This window comes from Strix uralensis, chromosome 4, assembly GCF_047716275.1.
Source record: "Strix uralensis isolate ZFMK-TIS-50842 chromosome 4, bStrUra1, whole genome shotgun sequence".
NCBI classification, from domain to species: Eukaryota; Metazoa; Chordata; class Aves; order Strigiformes; family Strigidae; genus Strix; species Strix uralensis.
This window is the reverse complement of record NC_133975.1, coordinates 107,277,524-107,304,914: the sequence shown is the minus strand read 5'-3', so window position 1 is coordinate 107,304,914 and position 27,391 is coordinate 107,277,524. Positions and strand designations below refer to the sequence as shown.

Sequence of the window (27,391 nt, the reverse complement as noted above, 5' to 3'; positions counted from 1 at the left end):
AGTTACTTCAGGCAATTATTACCAAAATATAATTTGAAAGGTTTTTAGGAGAATAACCTTGAACTCTTGACTTCTTTGGCAGTAAAATAATTTTTGTCAAGAGCTGAGGCAACTTCTGCTTATGCAGGTTTTACGAGGGAGGCAGCGGGCTGGAGAAGCGGTGGAAGAGGGCTTGGGCTGCCTGTGCTGAAGCCCGAGCGCGGCAGGAGCCCCACGCAGGCTGGCTCGCTCGAAGCGCCGCTTTTAATACATTCTGGACCTGGCTGGGGGGGCTGGGCCGGGGCCCGGGGGCGGCGGGCGGGGCCGAGGCCGGGCCGGCGCGGGCCCCGGCGGGAGGCGGGAGCGCGGAGGTCGGCGCGGCGGCAGGAAACGGTTCCGGGTCGTCGTCGGGAGCCAATATGGAGCCCGTCGGGCTCGCGGGGCCTCGCTGAGGGAGAGCCGGGCCGCAGCGGCGCCGCGCCGCCGCCATGTCGCTGGGCGAGTACGAGCGGCACTGCGACTCCATCAGCTCCGACTTCGGCAGCGAGTCCTCGGGCAGGGGCGGGTCCCGCGGCGGCGGCGGCAGCCTGCCCGGCGAGCAGGAGGAGCTGCACTACATCCCCATCCGCACCCTGGGCCGCGGCGCCTTCGGCGAGGCCACCCTCTACCGCCGCACCGAGGTAGGCTGCCCCGGCGGCGGGGCGGGCCGGGCCCCCGCCGGGCAGCGGGAGAGAGGCCCCTCTCCCTCCTCCTCCTCCTGACCCCCGAGGAAGGGGGCCACGGGGGCCGCTCCCGAGGAGGGCCGAGGGCCGCTCTCAGGGCGAGCGGGGCGGTTCCCGGAGGCTGGGTGGTCGGCGGCCCCGGCGCCCGAAGAGCCGCAGCGGGGCTCGCGCCCTGGGGTGACTGACAGGCTGACAGGCAGCGCCCTGGGTGACTGACTGACAGAGAGCAGCCCTCTGGGTGACAGCTCCCGGCGCCAAGCGACGACTGCGGCCCTCGGCGTCGAGGGGCGCAGGGTTTGGGTTTTGGCACATTTGAGTGCCGCCAGTCTCTCGGTCCCCTAAAGTTTTGTAGGGAGATGTGGAGACTCTTCTCATGCTAATAGATTCCTCATTTTTCTATGTTTTATTCCAGTCACAGAGGACATGGGGGCATCTCATACAGGTAACTGTCTCGCGTGATCAGCATTTCAGCTTAATCAGAGGAAACTGGCTGAAAAGCCAGTCCTTCCATAGCTCCCAAGTCATTTAGTCCCATCTAGTTTGATCCTAGTTGTGCTTTTAAGCGGCTGTCAAAGAAAAGCACTTGACTGGTTCCCAAGGGCTGTTCTTCAGTTTTTTTCTGGGGGAAGGCCACCCTGAGGTGTCACTGCTCAAACAGTTGTAAATGAACACTGTTCACTCAACATATCACTTATAGCCAGTCTGACAATCTGGGTGGGCCTAACAAGGGCAAACTAAATTTGTTCTTGTTTGCTTATTTTTTTTTATTTTAGGAATACCTGGATGTTTGTAATGGCTCGTAGTCTTGTATCTACAGTTATGGGATTGGAAATACACTGTTCTCCCTTTATTGAACCAGAATATGTTTAGTCTTTATTGCAACAAAACAAACTCGGTGTTTTTCCCTGGAAACCTTGTAGTATGTTTTTTTGGTGGTGGTTTGTTGTTTTTTTTTTTCCAAAGCATGTGTTGGCCAGCTAGAAAGACGGCTTCAGGCCATCGCTATTCCTAGCAACAAACAGAAAACCTCAAAACTTATTGTTGTGAAGAATCTTTGTCTGAAATCTGTAAGAGGCAGGAAAGTTTTTTTTACCTTTCCTGAAATTTTAATTTCCTGCTGTAAAGGCACATAATGTTCTCTTCATAGTAGTGTGTTTTTAATTAAAAGATGTTTTTGTGTTTCAGGATGACTCACTTGTAGTGTGGAAGGAGGTGGACCTGACCCGGCTGTCAGAAAAGGAGCGTCGTGATGCTTTGAACGAAATCGTTATCCTTGCCCTGTTGCAGCATGAGAATATCATCGCGTACTACAATCACTTCATGGATAACACCACGCTGCTGATTGAGCTGGAGTACTGTAATGGTGAGATCCCTACTCCTGCTTACAAACAGGCAGCTGCCACATTGCTGAGTCACCCTCCTGCAGCATCTGCAGGGAGTATTTGTGGGGTGTCCTCTGGGAAGCAGAGGAATGGAGGTGGATTCTGCTGCGTAGCTCCTGAGAACCCTTCAGACTGATTTGTGTCTCAGGTGCCAAAGAAGGAAGCCCAGTAGTTAGTGCAGGCAGTTCAGGCAGTAGATGATTTCTCGAGTCTTCTGAGTAGCTGATGCAGTGGAAGAAGGGGGTTATTGGTAATGTACACTTCTGATGCGCCTTGCTGTGTTCTTTTAGGAGGATGGTTGGAAAAGACCATGAAGATATTCAGGCCTCTCTGCCAGAACAGAGTGGGGCTGCTTTTCAGTAGCGTCACTTAAATAGACCCCTCTGTTTGGCAGTTATGAATCAGAGCTTTAAAAATCTACTGGCACTCTGCAATCAGGAGTTTTCCTGCCTTGTGCTATCAGCTTCTACGTTTACTATTAAAAAAAACCCAATCCGGTCTGTCTGGTGGTGGAGAAAACTTAAAATTCCACACAAGAGTAGATGAGATGGTATTGTATGGAGTTTGCAGAGGAAACTGTCCCAGCTGGGCTGGAGAGGTAGAAGGATTTGATATGAGGGTCTGAGTTGCAGCTGCTCTTAGACAGCTGGAAGAGGAGATCATGTACAGCTGATATTGCTGGAACAGGATACCTACCTAGAACTGCAGTGCGGTTCTGGATGGGTGGGACAGCTCCCCTGGCTAGGTATCCTGTGTGTGTTTGGGAGTTGTGTTAAGCCTTGGCTCATCAGCAGAAACTTTTTTTTTTGATGAAAAAGGCTATCATCTTGTTTTCATCTTAGACAGATTGTTTTCACTGGGACAGGTTAGGGAGCACAACAGAGTTGCGCAAAGCATTTTTGAAAGGTTGGCCAAAGCTGGTTTTGCTTCTCTGCTTTTTACTCTTACGCAGGGTGGAGTCCAGTGCAGGAGTAGGGGAATGTTAGCTCTTGATGCACCATTTATTTTAGGAGTACTCTGTGTGAGTTATTTAGCTGCCCTGAAAAGACTGCATGCTTGGAGCCGTTATAAATTCATCGGAGAGCATAGAGAGAAACTGCATAGTACTGATGTCTGTATGTGTTTGTTAATGTCTCTAAACTGTTTTACTTCTGGGACAATAACCAAGAGATGAGTATATAGCCTGTGTTGCCTGAATGTGTCTGAGTGGTACAGAACTAGGGATGTGAGAAAGAGGAAATCTCATTTAGACTTATAGATATTGGTTTTGTTAATAGTTGTTTCTGTGGCTTTTTTTTTTTTCCCGTGTACAAGATAAACTGTGAGTAATGTTTAAAGTAAAGCTGGACTAGTTTCTGTCAGACACTCCTCAGAATCCAAAGTATTTACTGTTTTAGTTGACATGTCTCTTCTGGAGATCTAGGAAAGACTTTCAAATTTGAGTAAATATCATCCCCACTTTACAGGGGAGGAAGCCAAGTTATTGATTTATTTGCCTATAGTTCTGTATGTATATCATGGTACCACAGGACTTGGATTTATTGTGGGTAACGTCAGTAAATACATCTGAAACAGATTTGGGAAGAAATATCCTATCAAATACATTTGTTGAGGAGAGAAGAGAGTGTCAGAAGGTTAGATGTGGTTAGATGAAACGAAAAAGAAAGTAATTTGTTTTTAGTATGTGTGCATAGTGGTATTGATTATCTGAGTCAAGAGCTAATTTGTCTCCTTGTGTAGGATTTTGGCCATGTAGTACCTGTTATGCTGCTCTTTGGTTCAGAAGAGCTGCAAAAAGATGGCAAAAAGTGGGAGATGAGGAACAGAATTCACTAAAAGCCTGCATAGCCTGAATCACTAGGAAAGAAGTTCATAAGAAGAGGCAGAAGTGAATACTTCAGTTAAATTGTGAATGTGAAGAGTGATTTGTAGGTAATTTGCAAATGTAAACATAAGGCAGAGTAAAGAAATGTTGAGAGGTTATAGTAAGGCTGAATGAGAAGAAATTAAAGAATGGAATCTTAGTAAGAATATCAGAAAGATCTTCCTAACATGGAAGCCTTAAGTCCCTCAAGGAGGCAAAGGAGCCATTGCGACCTGCTTTGGACATCTACAACTTGACAGACCCATGGAAATCATACAGCAGAAAGCTGTCTTGAACCATACCCATGGGAATGGGAAAGGGCCTGGTGTTCTGTTGCTATTAGGACATAATACATGATAATTGGGAAATGGAATAGCAACAGGATGTGATCAGAGATCTGGGATTGACTGGTAGGATGCTAATCTGACAGGGAGTCTCACTGCCTGCAGCCCATAGCATCGTTTCTTTTAGCTCGCCTTGATTTTTAGTCTGCCATCTTGAAATTGTGAGGTGCCATGAAGAGTCTGATGATTTCAGGCTTCTGTTGGTGGTGCTGCTGTTGCCAGCTGTTTGTGAATTCTGCTTCAATGTATTTGGCAGGGCAGATGAAGGAGAGGCAGGTCAGAGCTGGGCAGTAAGTGGGGAAAGGCAGTAACTTGTCCTTTCAGGGACTACTCTGAACTGAAATTGCTTGCTTTCTCTTTTTTAATGTATTATATATATATAAAATGCTGAGCAGGGCAATCTCACGTGATTTGATGTACAGGTTATAAATGTTTACATATCCCAAGAAGCACTTACAGGTAAAAAAAGTAGGGACTGCTAGCCTATCTTTGCAATTCACTTTTCGGAGAGTATTAAATGGTGGTGATAAAAAAGAATCATCTCAGCTTAAGCTTAGATATGCCAGTGAAGTTCTTAGATGGAAGAACAACTTAATTTTGTGAGTGCCTGTCCAGTTTAAGTGAAGAGTGCTGAGAGAGAGCTGTAGTGATTCATCGGATCTCTTAGAGGATTTGAGTATTCCCAGTAGTACCTGAGCAGAGTAACTGCTGCCATTAACTAAGATGAACCTCTCTTGTCTTTCTCACTCACTTATAATTACAGGAGGGAACCTCTACGATAAGATTCTGCGGCAGAAAGACAAGTTATTTGAAGAAGAGGTAATTTGAACTGGTTTGAGGGAGTGGTGGGGCTGGCCTAATGTTCTGGGGATCTGTCTGGTTTCTGAGTATTTATACCACATTTTTTCCATGGCGCTGGTGAGGAATTTCTGTGTATATCTGGGGACTGACATGCTTCCTCTCCTGTTGAATATTGCAAGCATTTATGGACTATCAGAAACTTTTTATTTTCATTTTTGGCTGTCTATAAGCAGTATAAACTTCCAAGGGAGAAATAATGAAAGAGAGCGCTCAACTGACTTTTGTCATCTTATCATCTTATCACCTTATCATCTTACCATTAACTTTAAAACCTCTTTCTGTGTTTCTTCCTGGTGGGTACTCAATTTCTCTCCCTTCTTAACCATTTTGTAGGTTCTTTTCTGAGTAATTACCTTGAATCTGTCTCATCATAGTTTTTTTTTTCTTGTTCCTTTTTCTGTCTTTTTATTTTTTTTAAACTTGTTTTCTGCTGTCTGCTTCTACCTTATGCTGAGGTGGTTAATGATTACATTTATTTATCTTATATGATGACTTTTAAGGCCTTCTGGCTTATGGTGAATATTACATGGTCACAGTTCATATTCCAGAGAGCCCAACCATAGGTCTTTCCCAGATGGTCATTGGCTGTCATTCCTAAGTCTTTTCAGTCATTGAATTCTATCATAGTTGTCAGGACAGACACCATGAATGGCACTAGAACAATCTACCTTTTGGAATATCTTTTCAGAGATTTCCAAAATGGGAAATTCTACATTTTCATACTCCTGAAAGAGCAACTAAATGGTATGGTCAGGCCCTCTTGCTGCGCCTCTGTGTGACTGGGACGTAAGGGGTTTTGTGCGGTTTTTTTGAGCTTCACATAATGTTTTTACTCCTACCTTTGCAGATGGTGGTTTGGTATCTCTTTCAAATTGCATCAGCTGTGAGCTGCATTCATCGAGCAGGAATTCTTCACAGGTAAGTGTGGCATGAAGTAAAGCTAAGGTAACCAGTGCGGTTCATGGATGTGAGTGCAGAACTCCTTTGAGTAGCCTTTGCTTTTGTGTTTAAAGCAAGCACTGAGCTTCTCTCCAAAGCATAGCTGGACTGCCTTCATGTTAAGTATCCCTTCTGTAAAGGGCTAGAAACAGTGTTGTGATAAATGTGCAAGAAATTTTGTATATGAAAATGGAATTGCTTTCTTTGCTGCAGTTTTGTGAACAAGGAGTTAATCCATGTAGGAAGGAAGTAAATTGGCCCTTTATTGCCGAAGCACGTAAGTGATGTTTGCTAAAGTGGGTAGGAAGAGCAGTTACCACAGGCCAAAGGTACTTCCTACCCGCTCCACAATTAATAGCTTCAAACCAACATGTACATCCTTCTGTAATTCCTGGAGGCTAACAGTGATGAAAACTTTGCACTGGTGCATTGCTGTAATATAACCTGTGCGAAGATTTGTCCTGCGTTTGCCTGAATCTCATTTCTTCAGCCTGTTATTTCAAGTAGTAATACAGCTTGTTAACTGATAGTGGTAATTTTGACATTGACTCTGAGATTTTAATGAGTAGCTAATTACCTTTTTCTGTTGGCCTTTTCTGTTTGGGAAGGATAAATTTCATGGCTTATGTGCTTCAAGGAGGCCATGGTGTTCTGGGGTGTACTGCACACGTAGACAGCTGTTTCTGGCATGATTGGGTTGTGTGCTGCACAACATCCTTCTCTAACTAATGAGCACAGATGTGTCAGGATGTTTCCTGTGGGTTAGCATCCTGGTTGCTGCCATTCTGAATCTCTGGTAATTGGCAAGCCTTGCTAATGAAGGGTTGGTACCCTACATTCAATAAAGTAGTGCCTAAGATTTTGACCTAGAGGAGATGTCATGTCTGTCCTGCTTTGCAGTGATTTCCTGCTTGCCACCTCTGTTGCCCATCTTCAGGGCAGGGTTCATAGTCTAGGAATATGTGTGGCCCCAGATCATTCCACAATAATGAATTGAACAGTTATTTAAATGTTTGCAGTAATTTCCTTTTGCTGCAGACATTGTCAGAGTGACCCAGGACTTTGCGATGCCCCAGGTGGATGAATGCAAAGTGCTGCTTTACTTGATGTTGTCCTGATCTGCACTGGGAAGTTGTTAATGGTATGTTAGGAAAAGGGGGTGTTATGAAGCGTTGGCCACGGGAAGCATATCATATTGTGGGGGCGTCCTCTCTGTATTTACAGCCTCTTATATTGATCTGTGAAATGACATATAAATGATTCTGTCTGGGAGAAAGTGTTTTCAGTGAGTTTCAGAATTCAGCATTTTTGTGGCCTTTTGATCTTCTGGGCATAGTAAGTCCTGTTACAAAGAGTTGTTCTTGAGCCATAAGGTAGAGGGATGTTATGTTTAAGTTCTAGAGTGGCATCAGTTTCACATGCTCTGTGTTTGTTTATATTTACATACATACATATTCATGCATACGTTTATGTTTTTAGTGAGCTCAGCGACTCCTGGCTTGGGTCTATTTATAAAACCAGGAAAAATAAGACCTGCTCAATGACCTTCATACGAGAAGAGACTGAGAGGGAGAAGAGAACTATCTTTGATCTGTGGCCTTTACATAGGTGTCTGGAGCCTGAACTTAGACTGTGTTGTGCTTGTGTGGGGATGTGATAAAACTAACTGCAGTTACTGCCCCAGTACTTGGGGTCAAATTGCCTTTGAAGAGCTCTGTGTGTGTGAGAGACAGTGCTGGCAGAGTAGCAAGTACCTCATTTTGGGGGGGAGGTATAGTAGTGTGTGGAAAACTGTGAAATCCAGAAATACATTTGAGTGTCTGCGTTTCTTCTTCTCCTTTCAGAGATATAAAGACATTAAATATCTTTCTAACCAAGGCAAACCTGATTAAATTGGGAGACTATGGGTTGGCAAAGAAGCTGAACTCTGAGTACTCTATGGCTGAGACTGTGAGTATCTGCCGCCTTTGTGTGCAAACCGAGGTGTGTTTTTCTTTCATCTCTGCATGCCTTGCAGAAGACCAGGGATGCTGTACATTCTTGCTGCTTGTTTTCTGTGGTTTTCCTTTCCCTCTTCCCTTGATTTCTCTCAACGTTATCTCACTAACATTGGCATAGTTGCTGGTGTGTTGCAGCCTGCAATTATCCTTGCTCCCAGGTTACCTTTTGGATGTCTGTGTCTCCGCAAAGCAGCAATAGACTAAAGATAAGTGCCACTGTGGGCATGGAATTGTGCCAGAGCCAGTGTAGCTGCATTAGAGAGCACTGCTCTTCTTTCCCTGGTACCTAGGCATGATACTTCCAAAGGTGAATTTATGTAATATGAAGGCAGTGCTGTACAAAGGTACAGAGACAGTGGTATAGTCACATCAGTACAGTGTTCTCCCTCAGGACTAGCTAAGCCCACTTTAGCAAGTTAAATTCATTTGGTCATGCTGCTGTGCTAACAGGGGCATTTTGCCTCAGCTGGATCTGAGATAGCTTGGATGTGCTCGTCTGACATTGCACTGTGCCATAGATACGTTTCCTTACTCTTTAATACACAGGCTCTGAACTGAATTACAAAGAAGCAAGAAAGGCACTTGTGCTTCTTACAGTAACCAGGTGGATGTATTATTGGTAATGCTTTTGGAGGGTGGAAAAGCTTTGTAGGAGAGATTAATTCTACCAGAAGGCTGTCAAGCTTGGCTTTCTTCATTTCAGACCCTTCCAGAAGGCAGTTTCTCATCCAGAGTTATGACACAGGGTAAGCTGTCTTGCAGGTAACTGAAAGGCTCAGCTTGGATTTCCCAGCTCCATTAGTTTCTGTGGTGAGCACTAGGCTTGGAAAGGTAGACATTGTCTGGAGCTCCTTTCTGCTAAAGGCCTTTATTATTGTTTGGGATGCAAGCCAGCTTGCACTTCCCCTTACCAGGCCATATTATTAGATTTAATGCAAGCTGTTGGTGTTCTGTTAGGATGTGTCATTAAGTACTTGCCAACCTCCTTCCAGAACATGAGCACTGTTGTACAGTTGCACAGTAAGTGGGAACTGAAGGCTACTGCATAAAGCCCTTGCTAAGCTGGGCTGCAGCAAAACCACTTCTGTTTTGTCACAATTTTCATGGCCTTCTGGCTTTCAGAGAAAGTGCAGGCTGTGCTGTGAATTTCCAGGTTTCTTTTTGCCTGTGTTGTGTGTCTTCATCTATACCTGTGAGCTTTTTTTTTCCTATCTCACTTCTGAAAAATTTTAAACTACATACCTTCAACTGTATTTCATTCTGTATATGCTGGCTGTGTTCTGAGCTAGTTGCTCAATTTGTGATCTAATGACTGGTCATCTGGAAGTAATTTTTTGTGAAATGAGTGCAGAACATGTTATTGTCAGTATTTGTAATTGTAACAGTCAAATTACAATTTTGTAAAAAGTTTACCTTGCTTACTAAATGCTGATGTCTTTATCATTCTTTCTCCCATTTACCAAGTAAGATATATAAAATATGTCTGTCTTTCTTACAGAAAGTTTACACTATCCTTTGCTTAAAGAAACTTTAGGTGCGGTGTCCTAGTTCTCAATATGATTCTCCAACTAGTTGGGCTTCTAAATCTTCCCGTGGCTAGGAGTCATGTATCTCTGTAGCTGTTACGCTCTGCAACGGGAAGTGACGGGGAGATGGCAGCTTCTGAATGTGCCCATGAGGTATCTAGTGTACTAGCAGAGCCTAATGAAAGGCAAGCTTTGTAGTCCTAAGAGCTTTGCTGAGAGAGTTGAAAAGAGAGCAACTATAAATATTTCCTCTTCTTCTGAATTCTGTCTTTTTCATTTTATTTTGCTGTCTAGTTCCTTGCTAGGGAATGAGCTCCCTTCATCTAGAAGCTTAATTCTTGCACCTTTTATCATGTTTGTCCTGTGTCTCGTTGTGACTGAGCTGCACCAGTATTTCTGTTGTAGCTGGGAGGGGCTTCTGTATTTAAATGCTGGGGTTTGGGATTTTGTGTGTGGTGGGGAGTGTTTGTTTTAAACCAATTGTTCAGGAAAGCCTACTTCTGAAGTGAAGCTTACTACTTCAGGTGGGACTCATGCCAGCTTTCTACTTACTGACCCAAAAGTAACCCCTCTTTCATTGGAGACAGAGTAGCCTTTGTCCTGGCAGTACCTTGTGATCAGACAGAGTGGCTCCACAGCCATGGGCTGGCATCTGTTTGGAAGTTTTGCTAGATCCCTTTTCCTTCAACCTCTTATGAGGGTTTCTGTACGCCTGGTCAGTACATAAGCCCTAAATGAAGTATATTTAAGAGAGGGGCAAGTCCTTGCTGTGTTCTCATGACTACCACTCTATTGCGAAGTACGTACCACATCAGGATCTGAGCAGACAGGTGTCTAGGGTCTTCTAAGAAATGCAGGCACAGGCTTGTGGATGAGAAGGGAAGAAATGTGCTTATTGTTGCTGTTCCTCCAGAATGTTGGTGGGGTGTGTCATCTGTGTCACTTCAGAGCTGTGTCTAGCTCTGGTGCTTATGGACATCTGTGAGCATGATGGATGCAGAGCTCCTGAATTGAAGGCTGATGGATCATTTCTGATTTTTAAATGTTATTTTTCCTAGCTGGTGGGAACTCCATATTACATGTCCCCAGAACTCTGCCAGGGTGTGAAATACAACTTCAAATCAGATATTTGGGCTGTAGGCTGTGTCATCTTTGAGCTGCTTACTCTGAAGAGGACCTTTGATGCTACTGTAAGTCTGCAAACCGGGATGGACTGAGTAACCTTATTTTTTATCACCCTGAGATTTGCACTTGGCTCATAGCTTTCTTAACTCATGTTTTCCTTTCATTGTTTAAATTTACTGATGAGGAAAACGGTAGCCTGGCAGTGCCAACTATAGCCAGAGAAAATGTCTGCACGATTTCCCTTACCCTGCACTGCAGATTCCTCTCTGGCATCTGCAAAACTCCATCGTCCTTGTCTGCAGCCCTGGGTTTACCAGATGCAGAATACAAGCTGTGCTAATTTGTATCATGGTTGTGAATGAAACATCCTTTTCTCTATGAGGGGGAAGTTTGTGATTGTGTAGTCTTTTGGGTTTTTTCAGCATTACTAGCTGTGAATTTTCTGTGCAGCATTCTGTTGCGAAAACTTCCAGCCTTTGGATTTCATAGGATTTAATACTGTTACCCTTTCTTAAAGTTTGGAGAGGGTGAAAGGGAGCATTGCTGGCTGGCATGTGTGATTTGCCAACTTGTGCCATGAGATGGGAAAAGCTGCTAGCTGCCATGGTGCAAGATTTTGTAACCCTTGAAGAGGTGCTGTGGAAATACCATCCTTTCCTGACGTCCTCTCATCATGGCTGCTGAGTCCCCAGTAACTTTGCTGCTGTGCATAGTTTCAATGGCAATGTGCTACATAGGAGATTCCATGCAGAGAGAAACCTATCCTCCCTCCACTGTTAGGGAATTTGGTGAAAAGCTGGGTGTTGCCACCAAGTCCTAGCTATCAGAGGTACCGTTTCTGCAGGAATTATTATTAGGTTTCTTGAGAACCTGCTAGGCAGGGAAGGAGGAGGATGTGTCCTGATCAGAGGAGGAGGAAGAAAATAGTGGTGGCCTGTAGCATCTCTCCCCATTGAACGCGTTGTCCAGTTCAGTTCCCTTACAGCTGGTTTCTGGTTTCTGTCTAGAATCCCCTGAACCTCTGTGTGAAGATTGTACAGGGAAATCGTGCCATGGAGGTTGATTCCACTGTCTACTCCCGGGAGCTGATCCAGATGGTGAATTCCTGCCTTGATCAGGTTGGTGAAATACTTTTTAATTTTCAGACATCCCTTCCCAGCTGCCTAAACCATGGAATTCAGGGGTGAAGGGGAATGACATGATGCAGAGCAATTTCTGTGACGTCTGAGGCATCACTAAGGTTGGGCTTCCTGTAGTCCTCTGAAAGCGTTCTTTTAAGATGTTCAGTCCTGCAGGCTTTGGAGGAGTGCTGGGTTTACTCTGACAACAATTATTTAATGGCCTGGCAGAAGCAATTATTTTCTAATGCTGTGCTGCAGAGGTGGGAGCATCCTCTCCATACAGTCTCTTAAAGTTCTGGCTCTCTGTAGGGGATTAATTTCTTGAAAACAAACGTAGTATTGATAGTTTCAGAGCATGGAAGTCCTTCCTTCACATCCCTGGTATTTATCCCTATTCATTCCAAATATTTGAATTAATTCCTTTCCCTTCTGAAGGGAGTCGGGGAAGGAGGTCCATGCAGACTTGAATGAGGTCTTCTGGCCCAAGATTCTGTTGTAGATGATGAATATTTCCCAGAAAATAACTTGTTACTCACTACTTTTAGGATCCAGAGAAGAGACCCACTGCAGATGAATTGCTTGAACATCCCCTTCTCAGCAAACGCAGGAGGTAATCAGATGGTCTTGCCTGAAACCTGGACAGGTGTCAGGCAGAACAGGAGGGTTTGTGCAGACTAGTGGTGTTCATGCTTTTGTGGCAAAGTCCTTAAGTTAATTTGGCCTGACGTGAAGATAAAGTGTACTTCAACAACTGCCTCTTTAGGAAAGAAGTGCATTCTTGCTGTCTTCTGATCTGATGTTCTGTTGGTGCATGTGTATGGTGAGAAGATATCTGCATCCTTGGTCTTAGAAGCTGTTGTATTGAGAACCTTGAGGCATCCCTTTCTGAGGCTTCTTTGAGGAATGCTGGTTCCTGCTCTTCAAATCTCTGTGAACAAAGGGTCACAGAGATCCTCCTATGGTCATTGGGAAAGGCCTTTCAAAATATACATATCGTGCAATATAGAGGTCCCTGCTTTCTCCCTTTGTTGCCTCCCTCTTCTGGAGAGAGTTGGTCCATTTTAGCTTAATTTGACCATCAGCCTGCACACTGTCTTTTTATGAAAGGTGGACCATAATTCTGGACTGTTTGGGGACAGCAGACTTAGTCCTTCATACCAAGGTTCTATTACTTGGTGATCAGGAAAGTTTGAGTTTTGTCTTGCTGTATGCACTGGTAAAAGCCAAAATCCTGATAATATTTAGCCATTTAAGGTCATTCTTGGGCAATATGGGTATTGGTTGGCCACATCCTGGTATATATGTAGTTTGTTGTCTTTGGCTCTCCAGGAAGTTTGTTAGCTATATGGTACATTACTTCTGCCCTGCTTACTGTGTATTGCTGTGAGCTGGTAAACAGCTGCCACATTTCCTCCAAGAGGGAGCAGTATTTTATTGGAAGGGAAAGCAGTCTGTGTGTGTTGCTTGTCAGTAAATTGCTTTGGGTGATGTTACTGTTTCCTAAAATGCTTTTTCTCCTTTGGCAGGGAGATGGAAGAGAAAGTCACACTGCTTAATGGGCCAAATAAGCGACCAAGGTAATTATTTGGGCATGTGTTTGAAAGGAAGTCTGGAGAGAACAGCTCCCCAGAGAGGAACTTTGCTGAGAGTTAGTCTGTGACAACCCTAATGGAATAGTGTAGTTTAGAAGATCCCTAAGTGCTAGGAATTGGACATAGTTGTTACATGGCTATTGTCCCATGTTTTACTCTGCCTTTCATATCCTGCTTATATGTATGGCTGGAGCCTTACCTCAGCAGGTCCCATACAGCTCTATCTGTCCTGTTGAGGATGTAGTCGTTACAGCCTACGTATCTGAGGATGTAATGTAGATCCCTGCTTTCACACAGATTCCCTTGAGCAGGAGGAATATGACTGTGTGAATGTTGAATATTAAATAAATATAAATACCTTTCATAAAGCTGGATATATGCAGAGGTTCTCCACAGTCCCCAGCAAGCCTGTAAGCAAATAGCTTCCTTGACATGTATAGCTGCTTTTCTGTTGATTTGTCACATAGAATTTGACCTTTTGTTCCTCATAAACCTGGAAGTACTATCTGAGCACTTTATGTGAAGTTGTGCCAGTTCATAAATTGCTCGCAAACAGTTTGCTTTGATTACAGCTTCCATTTTGCAATCTGCTTGTGAATTGATGCTTACCTGCATCAAAGAGTATATTTTTGCCCTCAGATGGAAGCCTGTAATTTAAATAGAAGAGAGAGGGAAGTTAGAAGCTTTTGGATGCTTCTGTATTTTGAGGGAGATTTCATGACCGTTTGTAAGGCTTTCATTTTTCACAAATTAGAACAGCTCCATGGCCATTCAGTGAAAGCCTGGTCTTTTAAAATGACATCAAATTGGATTGTAGGCTTTTTAAAATGTCTCCTGGAGGCTACTTTCTCTGCTGCTTTGGGACAGGTTTGACATTCAGTGTCTATAGGCAGTTGAGGCCTTGCAACCACTCAATGAAAAGAACAGTTTGTGAAAATAAAAACCATGAATGGTTGTGAAGGGGAAACTGATAGACAACAGTAGGAAAATAAGTGATGACAGTGAATGCAAACTCATTATTAAAAGCATGTGTGTTTTGTGCAGGTCCAGTACCATGAATGAGGCTCCCATTGCAGTGGTGACTTCGCGCACTAGTGAGGTGTATGTCTGGGGGGGTGGGAAGTCCACCCCCCAGAAGCTGGATGCCATCAAAAGTGGCTGCAGTGCACGCCAGGTGTGTGCTGGTAACACTCACTTTGCTGTGGTGACAGTGGAGAAGGAGCTCTACACCTGGGTGGTAAGTGAGAGAAAAAGCAGGAAGAGGGTAAGGGTGGGAAAGGAGCGTCCAATCCACCACTGACCATTCATAAGCCTGTTAGAATCAGATGGGCAAGCAGCTTGGGAAGGGGGAAATCTGATTGCAGTGGACACTGTGAGGCCATCTGCTTCGGGGCTGACTCAAGTTTCCTAAGGCAAGTGTGTTTTTGGGAGGAGTTTTCCATCATGACAGGAGGTGTATTGGAGAGTTGCTGTGCACTTGAGGATTGTAGGTGGGACTTGTAGGCCCAGACATTATGTCAAACATCTCTTCCTTCCATTCCTGACTACTGAAAATGCACTGGAGGCTTTGTGATGCTCTGTTGGCTTTGTGTGTTTTTGAGGAAGGTTTTCTGAGATCAGAATGGGTGGGATGAGTGACCTTGTTGTGATACAGATGTCATCTGTGAGGCAACTTCTGGATGAAACCAGAGATTATACTAAACAACTCTGCTTTTTATGATGAGTGGAAGTTCTGTAATAGTTTAAAGTGAATTAAAAAAATGTTGGCATATAACGCATTTAAACAATTGAATCCAGTTTTCTCAGGCTTAGATGGTCAGTGACATGGAGGTATTCTGCATCTCCAGGCTTCCACAGGCTTTTGTATTGATGATACAGAATCTGTTAAAACAGATTAGAAAATACTGGTAGGTGGGTGATAGAAGAAAGTGATCCAAATGGGAGGAGAGCAAGTTGAAGTCATTTGCTGGATGTTCTTGCAAGAATGGCCACTGAAAACTTTCAGCTGACTAGTAATATTTTAGTTTTAGCTTCAACACTACTCAGATTTGTTTTGTTTTTCCTGTAGAACTGGTAGGTCTGGCCACTTCAGTGACATTTGTTTCACATTATGGGTTTCTTTGCAGCCATTGGGATTTAGAAAAGTAGGTCAAAAAGCTGAAGGATGGAATTCAGTCCTGCAGCAGGGAGAAGTTTCTGTAGTCTGGCAGGTGAGAGAGGAGCAGGGATTCCTCACCAGCTGGTGGCCTGAGACTGGATCACTCCTCATTAGTGCATAACTGCCTGAAAGCCTGTGCTGCCATTTAGAATGTTGCCTGCAGGTAGCAGTCTCTTCCCTAAGGTGGCTAACACACTTTCTCTTGCTCTTTGCTGTCTTCTGTTGTTCATTTGAGGTGCTGTAATTACTGGCACTATCTCTGGATACATAACCTTACCAGATGTTCCTGTCTTGCAGAATATGCAGGGGGGCACCAAGTTGCACGGGCAGCTGGGACATGGAGACAGAGCCTCCTACCGACAGCCAAAGCATGTTGAGAAGCTTCAGGGAAAAGCCATTCGCCAGGTGTCCTGTGGAGATGATTTCACAGTGTGCATCACAGGTGAGAGCTGGAAAGGCACCACCGTCCCTTACTTCGCTGTGCTGTGGAGATATTTGCCTTCGCAGTAAGATTAGCAGAGCAGCTTTGTGCACAAAGGAGAAAGCCCCATATGTTACCCCTCAGTTTTGAGGATAGTAGGTACAGTAGTGGAGATAGATCAATGTTATCATATAGAGAAAGATCGTGGCTCCCAAGAAGGCTGGGTGTTTTGCTAAGGATGCTTTTTGGTGATGAAGCTGGGTGTTGAGCACAACTCCTTGTGGCTGTGCAGAGTTGCAGAGTCCCTGCTCTTACCAGTGCATGTGTTGCCTCCATACTAGTCTGTATTAAAGACGGAGCCTGAAGAACGTGAATGTGTTTGAAACTGGTTTTGGACTGTGTGGGGAAAGAGTCACCCAGTGATAAAAGACGATGTCTCTCATTTCTGAGATTTGCTATTTAATTCAGAAAGCTTGAGACGTGGTAGCTGTCTCTAGTTCTAACCCTGCTCATACAAAGATTTAACTGTGGTGTTGTCTGTTACGGAAGAATTTGAATTGTGCTTTACCCGTGAAAACATAATTCTCAACAAGGTAGTTTCCAGATTATTTTGCCAATGCTGGAAAAGCAGAGGTTTGACAGAGATAAGCTCAGATGCTCAATGTGCTGGAGGAGTGACTTAGGGAGCCACAGGATCAATTTGTGAGTTTCTGTTAAAGTGTCAGGTTCAACCCAAGATTTTTTGACACTGGTGGCCTGAAATAGCTGCAGGTTGTGGTGTAAGGTCATCCATCTTAATGTGAAAAAGAAAGGACTCCATATTCTCCTGATGACATTCCTCTGCACTAAAGAGGAGGATGAAAAGAGGTTGCTCTGGCTGTGTCCTGAGAGGTTAACATGCAGCCCAATACAAGCCCTGTGTGCTGACTGAGCTTCCCTTGTGTCCTTCAGATGAGGGCCAGGTGTATGCCTTTGGCTCGGACTATTATGGATGCATTGGCATTGACAAGGCTTATGGCTCTGAAGTGCTTGAGCCCCTGCAGCTGGATTTCTTTCTTACCAACCCTGTGGAGCAGGTCTCGTGTGGAGATAACCACGTGGCGGTGCTGACCAGGAACAGAGAAGTTTACACGTGGGGCTGTGGGGAGTATGGTAGGTAGAGTCTGCCTACCTTTAGTCTGGAACCTAAAGGCACTGGGGCATGTGTGCTCCAGAGAGTGGCTTGGTGCAGGTGTGTAATGCAGGGCCTGGGTGAGGGCTGTCTGGTATGTCCTGGGGGCAAGAACATTGTTTCTTTGGGGCTTTCTTTCCTTGTAAGAATGGGGAACTGGGGACTGAGTCCTTGGCACTTTACTCTGGGAAGCTCTAGGGTGCTGCTTGCCTTCCCTGTGGGTAGGGTGGTTGTTCTGTGAGTGGGGTTGGATTACCTTGAGGACTGGCAGGCAATGATGCGTGTAAGGGAGCAGGTTTCTAGTTCTGTAGGGAGATTCCTTTGGGACTACGAAGAGACAATACCATTTCTTAGGGGCAGGCACCTTGTGAGGCCATTTCTAACTGCAGTGTTTTCACTGATGCAGGGCGCTTAGGCTTGGATTCAGAAGAAGATCACTACACCCCTCAGAAGGTAGGGCTGCGACTACTTCTCAAAATCTGCATGGGCATGAACCCAAATCAGTTGCTGTTTGGAAATAACTGTCTGACGTTCAGGTGTCTTTTCTGAAGTATCATAGAGTTTGTGAGAGTTTTAACTTTACTTCCTCACTTTATTTTGCTTCATTTGTCCATAGAGATCATGGCAGAGGGACATGCCACTCCCCAGCCAGCATCATGATTTAGAACTTCATTGCTCTGATCTCCAGGCTGGATCTGGAAATGCCAAACTTAATGTTGTAGAAATCATAGTAGGAAACACCAAATTGCATACCTCAGGTCTGTAGAGGAAACTCGCAGCAGTGCAAACAACTGGGAGTCTTTGAATTTGATATACTGGGTTAAAGATGAGTTGAAAGTAAAACCCTCTTGAAATACAGTGCTAGGGGTAATTGAAGTAGTCTAACCCACTGAGGGTTAGAAACAGAGAAGGACGTGCCTGGAAGGCAAAAATCTGTGATCACACAGTATCACACAGACCTAGCCCTGCTCAGCTAACTGGGTCTGGTGCTTGTAGACCCCAGCTGGCCAAGGATGCCTGTGCACCACATTCCTGGTTCCTGTGCTGGCTCACTGGTGCCTGCACACAAGGTGTAGAATGCCTTGGATTTCTGCATTGTGACCGGAGTTTCAGTATGCTATAGACTTTATGATATTCTTGCACCTTTATTCAAAATAACTGCATTGGGTATTGTCAGTGCCCAGACGACCTAAACCATTGCTCTAACCCCGTATGTTTTTCATGTGCGAGCTTCTGTATAGTAGGTATTGGGATTTTGATTTTCTTGGGATATATTTCTTCCATGTAGGTGGATGTTCCGAAGACCTTAAACATTGTGTCCGTTCACTGTGGCTGTGATGGGACTTTCCTGCTCACCCAGACAGGCAAAGTGTTGGCATGTGGACTCAACGAGTTCAACAAGCTGGGCCTGAATCAGTGCACATCGGGGATAATCAACCATGACGTAAGTGCATTTGGGTCCCTGGCTCCAGCTCCCAGCAGTCAGTAGTATATGGGGAAGTGGAGGTCCTGTGACAATGACAAAGCATTCATTAGCTTCATGCCAATTTGTTAGTTCCAATCCAAGACAATGGATACTGGGATTGTGGGCAGAGGCAATTTGTTCCTCAGTTTCCTGTCTGCCCTAAGGGATTATGTCAGATCTGAGGTAGTGAAATGGATAGTGAGCTTCTCCAGGCGACTTAGTCAGTGACGTGGATTCAGGCAGTTCTTTACCATACCTGTGTTGGGACTGTCTAGATTAATGTGGTCTGCAAGACCCGATTGAGTAGGTCTTAGCTGATGAATGTGTGATTTTTCTCTCTGTGCTTACCCGCATGTCTTTTCTCAGACATACTGTGAGGTGCCATACGCCACTTCCCTTACTTTGGCCAAGCAGCTGTCCTTCTACAAGATCCGTACCATTTCTCCAGGGAAGACACACACAGCTTCCATTGATGGTGAGCCCTACGTATTTAAGAAGTGAATACTGGTTCCTGGATTACTTTACATCAGCTTTGCCCTTTCAGCCTGGCCCTTGACATTGAGGGTTGTGCTTTTGGTAGCAGAGCTCATGCCTGCTCCAGGAACCCAGGATTCCTGTTCCTTAGCAGTGTTGCCTCCTGGCCAGCTGAAGCAGCAACATCAGCTTCTGGGTCAGCCTTACTTTTTTTTTTTTTTTGAAAGGGGAAAAAAAAAAAAGTTTAGGGAAGAATCATGCTCTGGGGTAGCAGAGGAATTGTTTATGACCAAGTTAGGCTTTGCCCAAGTGACGCCAGTCAGAGGGCTGTGAGGAGTCACAGCCCCCAGCATCAGAAAAAGGGAGCAAAGGGAGAAGGAACTGGGGAGGTGTTTCCAGGCTGAAGCCATTCCTCTTGGTTGGCACTGTCCCCTCCCAGCCTGGCTGGCTTCTCAGCAGAGTCCTTCCTGGTCATGGGCTGTCACTGCTTGTTCTCTGCATGCATGGCTGCTTCCACAGTTGGGCCCTTGCTGTGACTGTCTCCTCGTTCCTCCTCTCAGAGCGAGGCCGCCTGCTGACCTTCGGCTCCAACAAGTGTGGACAGCTTGGTGTGGGGGACTATAAGAAGCACCTGGGAATTAACCTGCTGGGAGGCCCCTTGGGGGGTAAGCAGGTGATCAGGGTTTCATGTGGAGATGAATTCACCATAGCTGCTACTGACGGTGAGTGGGTCTTTCCAAACTTGCGGTGGGTTCCTTTGAACTAGATCTGCAGGGTGGTTAACTGGCTCCCACTGATCATTTCCTAGACCATCCCCACAGCGCTGCACTGAAATAAAGAAATTCTCCTAGACTGGGGCGCTCTGTCCCTGTTAGTTGTCCCAGTGCAGCACCAAGCATTTGCTGTCCTTGGGGCTGCAGAGTGCCAGCTTGGTGGCTGCCTGTTAGATTCATTATCAGTTTGTTCTCCCACTGGCAACATGGAGCTGGTAGATTAGATACTCTGGGATAGCAGTTACAGCAGGGAGGCTGTGATCCTTGTAGCAATTACAGGCCAAGAAGGAGTGAGTGAATTGAGGCTCCTGAATCTCTCTTTTCTCAGACAACCATATCTTTGCCTGGGGTAACGGCGGGAATGGGCGTCTGGCAATGACATCGACCGAGAGAGCTCATGGCTCGGATATTTGTACCTCATGGCCTCGACCAATATTTGGATCGTTGCATCACGTTCCAGACCTGTCGTGCCGTGGCTGGCACACCATCATCATTGTTGGTAAGTGTAAGTTTAGGATGAAATTGTGGGATCTTAGTTATGATGCTGTATTGCTTGCCAGGACCTTGCCTGGGAACAGAAACCTGGGGGAAATGTGGCAGGCTGCTCTGAGCTCTAGACCTGCAACATTGGCTTTGCTGTGTGCCTTTGTAGGAGTTGCCTTGCTTTCCATGTGGCACTCTAACTGAAAGCATGGTTCTCTCCTTGCAGAAAAGGTGTTGAACTCTAAAACAATCCGATCCAACAGCAGTGGCCTGTCCATTGGTACTGGTGAGTAACCTGCCCTGGGGAGCTGTGGTTTAAGGCCATTCAGTGGTCAGTTTGAGTGGGTGCAGTTTGGTCCTGCAGCATGGTTTCTGTGTGTTTGAAAGGCCTCATGGAAGAACTCAAAGGCAGGAAGTCTAGTTGGTGCTGTGAATGGGAAGGGATGGCTCAAAGCTGGGAGAAAACTGAAACGGAGGAGGAAGAACATGGATTCAGCAGGGCCTTTGTAGTTGAGGAGCTTCAATTCCCAAACAAGGAAAAGCTGAGAGGAATTCACTGAAGAGAGCTGATAAGGGAAGTGGGGCTATGGGGCAGCTGCTGGAGAGATGGAGTCCAGTTTCTTGCACCTGTGGGAGGGCTGGGGCCAAGAAGCTGCAAAAGACTGCTGCACACAAGGCCTTTTGGGGAGGCCTGCAGGGAGTGTTAGGAAACAAGCTATTGAGGGAGGTGCTGCTAGCATGTGCTCTCACGTGGCCATACAGCCCAGATTTCTGCATCTTCTCTGCTCCAGCTGGGGTTTGGCAACAGGAATAGCAGAGGTAGGGAAAGTATAGTTTTCACTCTTGTTTGCCAGTGGCTCAGAGCTGCACAACTGGAGGAGGAGAGGAAGAGGATCATGAACAGGAAGCGGAGACCCCCAATCCCAGCGGAGGCTTTCGGGGAACCATGGAAGCAGATCGTGAGCTGGGGGGCTGGATCAGCACCACAGAAGCTAAGGGAGGCAACAGTGCTGACAGCAGCTCCTGCCCTGGCTGGCTGCGGAAGGTAATGGGGTGTCTCAGAAGTGCCTTAAAGTGGGGATCTATGCTGGGGAAAAGCAAGTGGCCCCTTCCGCCTTTAAGGGATGCTCTGAAAGATTCTCAGAGCTGTGCTGTGTGGGGACACCTTTAGGCCTCGCTGCCTTTTTTACCACAAGAGGGTGTTAGTGCATTGGTTGAGGAGATGAAGTCAGCTGCAGGAAGGCAGGCAGGCAGGCCTGACAGTGCTGCTTTTGTGTATCCAGGAGCTGGAGAACGCTGAATTCATCCCCATGCCTGACAGCCCCTTTCCTCTGAGCATGGCATCTTCAGAGCCCGAGAAGGAGACTCTCCCTTACCAGAAACTTCAAGGACTCAAAGTGGCCTCTGAGGAACCTGTTGGACTAAACAAGCCCAAGACAGAGCCCTGGGTAATGTTATCCAAGTGAATGCTTGGTCAAAAGTTTTTGGGGACCATAAATGGCAATGTTTAAATTATGGGGAGAACTGAGAAGAGGGTGTTGGATTGGCCTAATTCATCTGGATGTGGAAAAGAGGGCTGTTCATAATCAGAGATGATGCTGCAAAGAGAACAATTCACAGAAATCTAGAATACAAAGCTGGGGCTTGGTCTGATTGAAAATAATGAGATCAGTTCTGTGAAAAAATGTGGTTAATGCAGTTGGAAAAAAAAGAGAAGCCTAAGGCCCAGGAGCCTAGCAGAGATAGAAATTTAGAAAGCAGAAACTGCTGTGAGATAGGAAGAACAACTGATACAGGAAATCACTGAGAAATTGCAACCTGTGAGACTACCTTATTCCAGGAGTTTTCCCAGAAAAAGGAGGAAGTTAGTGGCTTTGTACTGAAGATGTAATGACTAGTAGCTTGTTGACCTGGACTGCTACAAGTTTGGGAAGTCAGGAAACAGGCTGGGGTGATACTTTCTGTGCATGGTTTCTTCTTGTGGCGTATACAACTCCTGGCCTTGCACTCAAACCTGGCCTGACGTCCCACCATGTCTCTGCAGCCTACTTGCCTGAGTCCAACCTTGCCGTGCGGTGAAGGGAAGGCTGCGTCTCCTGTTGCGGGCTGCATGTGCAGTGCTCTGCAAGTGGAGGTGACACACCTCCGAGGCCTGGTTTTACAGTGTCTGGATGATCAGAAGAAGCTGCAGCAGGAAACTGTTCGTCTGAGTGCCCAACTCCAGCAGTTCTGCAGGGGGACAGAGGGAATACAGCAGGTGAGGATCCATCACCTGGAAGCACATCTATGCTCAGGGCTCACTGCCCTAATGGCTCCTCCATAGACTGCAGAGGCTGTGCAGAAGAAAGCAGCTCTTAACAGACGTCTCTCTTGGAGCAGAATGGGGGTACTGAGCATGCTGCCTGTCTCTTGTTTGAGCTGCTGATGCAGGCTCTGATAGTAGCAACAGGATTGAAGCCAAGACGACAATTTCCTGTGAGGACAGCCCAGTCCTTGAAGGACCTGGGATTCCCCTTCATTTCTTCTGATGAGAAGGGATGGGCAGTCAGATGTTGTGGAGAGTCCCACATGGCTGTGGAGAATAGAAACTATGCCTTGTGCAGCTCCTTGTTTCTTCACAGCTAGTCCTAGAGTTGTTTGGATAACTGCTTTGTGTTTTGGCAGGTGGACGTTCTTTCTAAAGGAACACAGACAGCGAAAGAGGAGATGGAAGTGGATCCGAAACCTGACTTGGATTCAGATTCCTGGTGTCTCCTGGGAACGGACTCGTGCCGCTCCAGCCTCTAGTCTCCTGAGCCCACTGGGATCCATCTAACTTCACAGCACACTAACCGAATGCAGAGAGCGGCTTTCCTGGCTTCAGGTCACTCGCAGACAAGGAGCGAGGCCGGAGGCTCCAGAGCAGCACCCATGTACGTTTGATATAAACTAGGAGTGAGTTTGAGAGGGGAAGGGCCCCTGAGCTCTAGGCCAGCTCAGTGGTTGAAGCAGCAGCAGCTCCTTTGTACCTTATTCTGTCAATTCTGCACGTGAGGCAGAACGGCCCCGTTATGGCGATGGCTCCAGTAGCGGCTTGTGGCCCTTTCATTGTTTCACTGCTTCCTGGGAGCTGCCTTTGGGACCCCAGTATTCATCACTGCATCTCTAGATGAGAGGAGATGTGTTTTGTACTGAAGCTGGCTGAACCCTAAGACTCACTACCTTCGCTTCAGAGGGGTGAAGGACTAGGGTCCTCTCTCTCCCTACCACATGGTAAGGCCCAGCCGGTGAGGCTGCTCCCCTCTGCTCAGGGGCAGAGGGAGCAGAGAAGGTCTCATTCTGGAGGCAGTGGAGGTCTTCCTGTTAGGGAGATAATGGTAGACAGCATGTCCCTGGCCTCAAGGCACAGCTTCTGGCCGTATGGCTGCGTCCAATGGCCTGTATAGACAGAGTTTAAAGGCTTTATTCTGGGTGCCTAGAGCTTTCCAACTTCCAGGCAATGCACCGAGATGAGTGAATCAGGCGTCGTTTCCAATAGCAGTAGTAGGGACTGTCTGAGGTGGGATCTCTAGTTCTCAGTTCCAGACTGCCTGCTTCCCAGCCAGATGACAAGTGTCTGGGCCTCAGACTAAGTAACCCATTTCTTGCTCCAGCTGTTCAACTTGGTTTGGGTGCCAGAGCTTCTGGTTTCTTGGCATAAGCCCGTAGCTGCTCCCTGCTTGGCTTCTGTTCTGCTCAACCCCTGGTGCCACACTCTGTGTGGGTGTGGGAAGAATCAGTGTTTTTCCACTCAGTGTTTTGATGAAGCTGGAATGTGGTTTCCTACCCAGAATAGGTCATTAATGCCATGGTCACAGGATGCAGCCTTCCCCAATGACCATGAATGATCAACTCTCTGTCCGGAATTCACCTTCTTTCTAGAAGCAAGAGGCTTTCCCAAGAAAATTGGAGATGGGAAGAGGCATGGTCTGATGCTCCAGATTTCCTCATTTCCTGTTAGAGAATGAGGTTGATTTTATTCCCCTTAGATTTATTAGCAAACTGACTTTGAACTAAGCTTTTGGGATGGGTAGGATCCCCGGGAGCAGCTAGCCTCCCCTGCCTTACATGAAGCCTCTAAGGAGTCCTGAGTCCCTCTCACCTTTGCTGTAAGAGGGGGGTTGTGATTTCATTAGGCTTAAACCGTCCCTGTCAGTGGCGTGTCACTAGAATTGCCTTAGGTCTCGTGGAGTTGGATATCCTATTGCCTCTCCTAGACTACTTCTTTTGAGAGACTGTTCTGGGGAAGCCAGCATTCCCTGTTTGTCTCTAGAGGTGGATGCCAAACCATTCTGCTTGTAACTTACGCTCCTTAAATACTTCTTTGATGCCTATTGCTAGTATCTTGGAGCTGAATCAAGTGCAGTCCCTCCAGTGCAGTGTCCAGGGCAAGGATCGTACTGGTGTGCCCACCCACCGTTGCCACAGGAAGGCTAGGAGGACAGCCCTCCTGGGAGGCGGCGAGTCAGGCACCCTGGTGTGGCCGCACCGCTTGGTTGCCCTTGTGACTCTGCTCTCCTTTCCCCATGTGCGTTGGAGCCACTTCTCTTGGGTTAGGGTCCCGGCTTGAGGATTGTTGCAGTTGGAAACGATTGAGTTGGTCACGCTGCGGCAGTGCCTTTGAGGAGCGAAGAGTTGAGCCTGAGCCGTGTCCAGTAAGCAAGCACCAAGCTGATGGGAGTCGCTCTCCTGCAGTGCACTGCTATCTTCATCTCTCAATGCTCTGCAGTTGGGAAGCTAGGTGCACAGACTGGATTCCCCTTGGATCTAGTGGAGGATTAGGGTCCCTGACAGAGGATGCCCTGTGCTCTGCAATCTCATATGTGCCTTAGAGGATTCACGCTATCCAGGTTGTGCCTGTTACAGACCACAGATTTCACACCAGCCAGCTATGCAACCAAAAAAGCAGTTTAAAGCCAGCACCTTCGTCTTGGGCTGAAAACGGAAGGGCAAGTGGGCAGAAGTGCCTTTGAGCAGTTTCAAACCCTTTTTACTTCTCCCCTTCTTGCAGTGCTAGCTCCATATGTGTTGGTCTTCTGCTAGTATTGCTACTGAGTTGTTATAGTGGAACACAACTTATGCCTGCTCTGACACTCTGGCTGAAAACTAGTTTGTCGTTGTCTTTTTTTGAAAGGTTAAAGGGTGTAGTGGTTTGGAGTTTCTGTTTAAATAAATGTTTAAACTCATTCTCCTGTGTTCAGACTCTTTTGTTTTTTTTCTTTCCAAGAGAGGAAGGGGAAATATGCATATAGTCAGCTGGCTTCACAGCATTCTGTTGTTTGATTCTGGGTTTTTTTTGCTTATAGAAAGAGGGCCAAGGGGCTTGCAGGTTCTTTGCTATGGGAAGAAAAATGTTAGGTTCTGTGTCCCTTCATTAAAAAAAAACAAAACAACAACAAAACTCTTTTCTTTTGCTGCTGCATCTGCTCCTGGTGACGTCAGGGGGCTTTTGTGTGTGTGTTTATTTCAACAGTTTGAGTGCCAAGTGGGAAGTGAGTAATGGGAAGAGAGAGGCTCAAAGGGAAGAAGTACCTGTTTCTCTCAGAACAGCTCCTACTGAGCTTTAAGGCCTACAGAAGAGAAAAGCTGCCTGACATCTGCTTGGCCAACTGCTGCTGTACACTGTACTTAATGCCTGTCACTTCTGACATTTTATGAGGGTTTTTAGTAAATTGTGAAATGTTTTGAGAGGCAGAGCAGGGTTAAAGACTTAAAATTCACCAGAGATTTGGATACTGAAAATGCAGCATATCTCAGAGGGGAATTGTACTGCAGTAGCAGAAGAGGAAGCTGAGCTGGTGTGAGTAACAGCCTGAGTAGTGCCAGGGTAACACTAACCCTCATAGCAAAGCAGCAGGGTAAATCTCTGTGCTGAGCCTGATGCTTTGCCTAAACTGTTACTAAGTTTTAAACCAGTCAGCAGATACTTTCTGGATACTGCTGTCTGTCTTGACCTGAAACAATAGCTCAGCAAAGAGGGATGAACTACCTATGGTTAGCTCTGAAACAAAGATAACAAATGAAGTCTGGTGATTTAATTTCAGTAATTTTTGTTTAATCTACAGTTTCAATCTCAGCATTAGCTGCCTGTCACTTAAGCCCCCAGCAGATGGATTTATTTTACAGATTCAAAAGGTTTTCTGTGTGTGTCTATCCCAGTCACCATTTGCACTTTGCTGACTTTTGGGGTCCACTAAATACAGTGAATAAAACATGGTGCAAGGTAAATGGAGTTAATATTACAGGACAGGCAGTGGTACTGAATTTCCTAACTACTCTTTGTTTAATTCAGTTACGCTTTTCATTAATTCAAGGAGGCTGGCATAAAGCTTCCAGTTTACCCCTTTCCTACCCCTTGTCACCTCTTGCAATCCCATATTTTGAAGCTCTGAAGTCAGAGCATTGGTCTTGCTTCTCTGATCAATTTGGATAGCAAATTATTTTCCCTTATTTCAAATCTGTTTTTTCTCTCCTCTCTAGGTTTGTACATTCATACCTGGCTGGCACAGTGCAGCACAGACCCTTTCTGGGACCTTCATGCTTTTCTAAGGTGTGCTAAGGGATTGGGATTTCTGCCTATGTATCTATAGGGCAGAAACTCTCCAACTTCTTTCAGGAGTCTAGTCCATCTATTGCAGGCTGGACTGTTTCTTCATATTCAGCTTCTGACTAGTCCAGTTTAATGTAGTCACTTTTTATCTTTTTCTAGGCTCCCATGAGCTGCTGCTATATTACTGAAGGACTTGCAAAAGGAGCTGCTGGAATTTTTCTGTTCCTTGTTTGCTTTCTGTTGCAACTTTCTCATAAGAAGTCATTCTTACTTTGATAACACAAACCACTCTGTGACCATTTAAAACAACTCTTACACAACAGAACTAGTCTAATTTATTAAAAATCAGAATCTGGAAAAATAACTGATACAGAAATGTGCAGGAACTGCCACCAGTTATAAGCAGATGATTCTCTAAAAGAG

The 27,391-nt window shown here is 45.9% G+C and overlaps 1 protein-coding gene across 2 annotated transcripts; it reads left to right on the top strand.

The window, feature by feature from the left end:
- The first annotated feature begins 383 nt into the window (after nt 1-383).
- NEK9 (NIMA related kinase 9) lies at nt 384-25,604 on the top strand. Of its 2 annotated transcripts, XM_074868427.1 has the most exons (23): nt 384-659; nt 1,114-1,143; nt 1,887-2,064; nt 5,055-5,110; nt 6,000-6,070; nt 7,936-8,041; nt 10,676-10,807; nt 11,750-11,860; nt 12,409-12,473; nt 13,390-13,440; nt 14,500-14,692; nt 15,911-16,055; nt 16,986-17,186; nt 17,612-17,658; nt 18,494-18,649; nt 19,037-19,145; nt 19,705-19,866; nt 20,246-20,416; nt 20,627-20,686; nt 21,255-21,445; nt 21,684-21,848; nt 22,445-22,657; nt 23,065-25,604. In XM_074868427.1, exons 1-23 carry the CDS (start codon nt 468-470, stop codon nt 23,185-23,187), a joined length of 2,928 nt encoding a protein of 975 aa, XP_074724528.1. In that variant the 5' UTR covers nt 384-467; the 3' UTR covers nt 23,188-25,604. The 2 variants fall into 2 exon arrangements, with proteins under 2 accessions (XP_074724528.1, XP_074724529.1); XM_074868428.1 differs by lacking the exon at nt 1,114-1,143.
- Nucleotides 25,605-27,391: the final 1,787 nt, after the last annotated feature.

Excerpts from the sequence above, each read along its gene's own strand:
- NEK9 (XM_074868427.1), top strand. The coding sequence starts at position 468 with ATGTCGCTGGGCGAGTACGAGCGGCACTGCGACTCCATCAGCTCCGAC. Across the intron at positions 16,056-16,985 it reads TTTCACAGTGTGCATCACAG|ATGAGGGCCAGGTGTATGCC; the intron begins GTGAGAGCTGGA and ends TGTGTCCTTCAG. Across the intron at positions 21,446-21,683 it reads GCCCTGGCTGGCTGCGGAAG|GAGCTGGAGAACGCTGAATT; the intron begins GTAATGGGGTGT and ends TTGTGTATCCAG.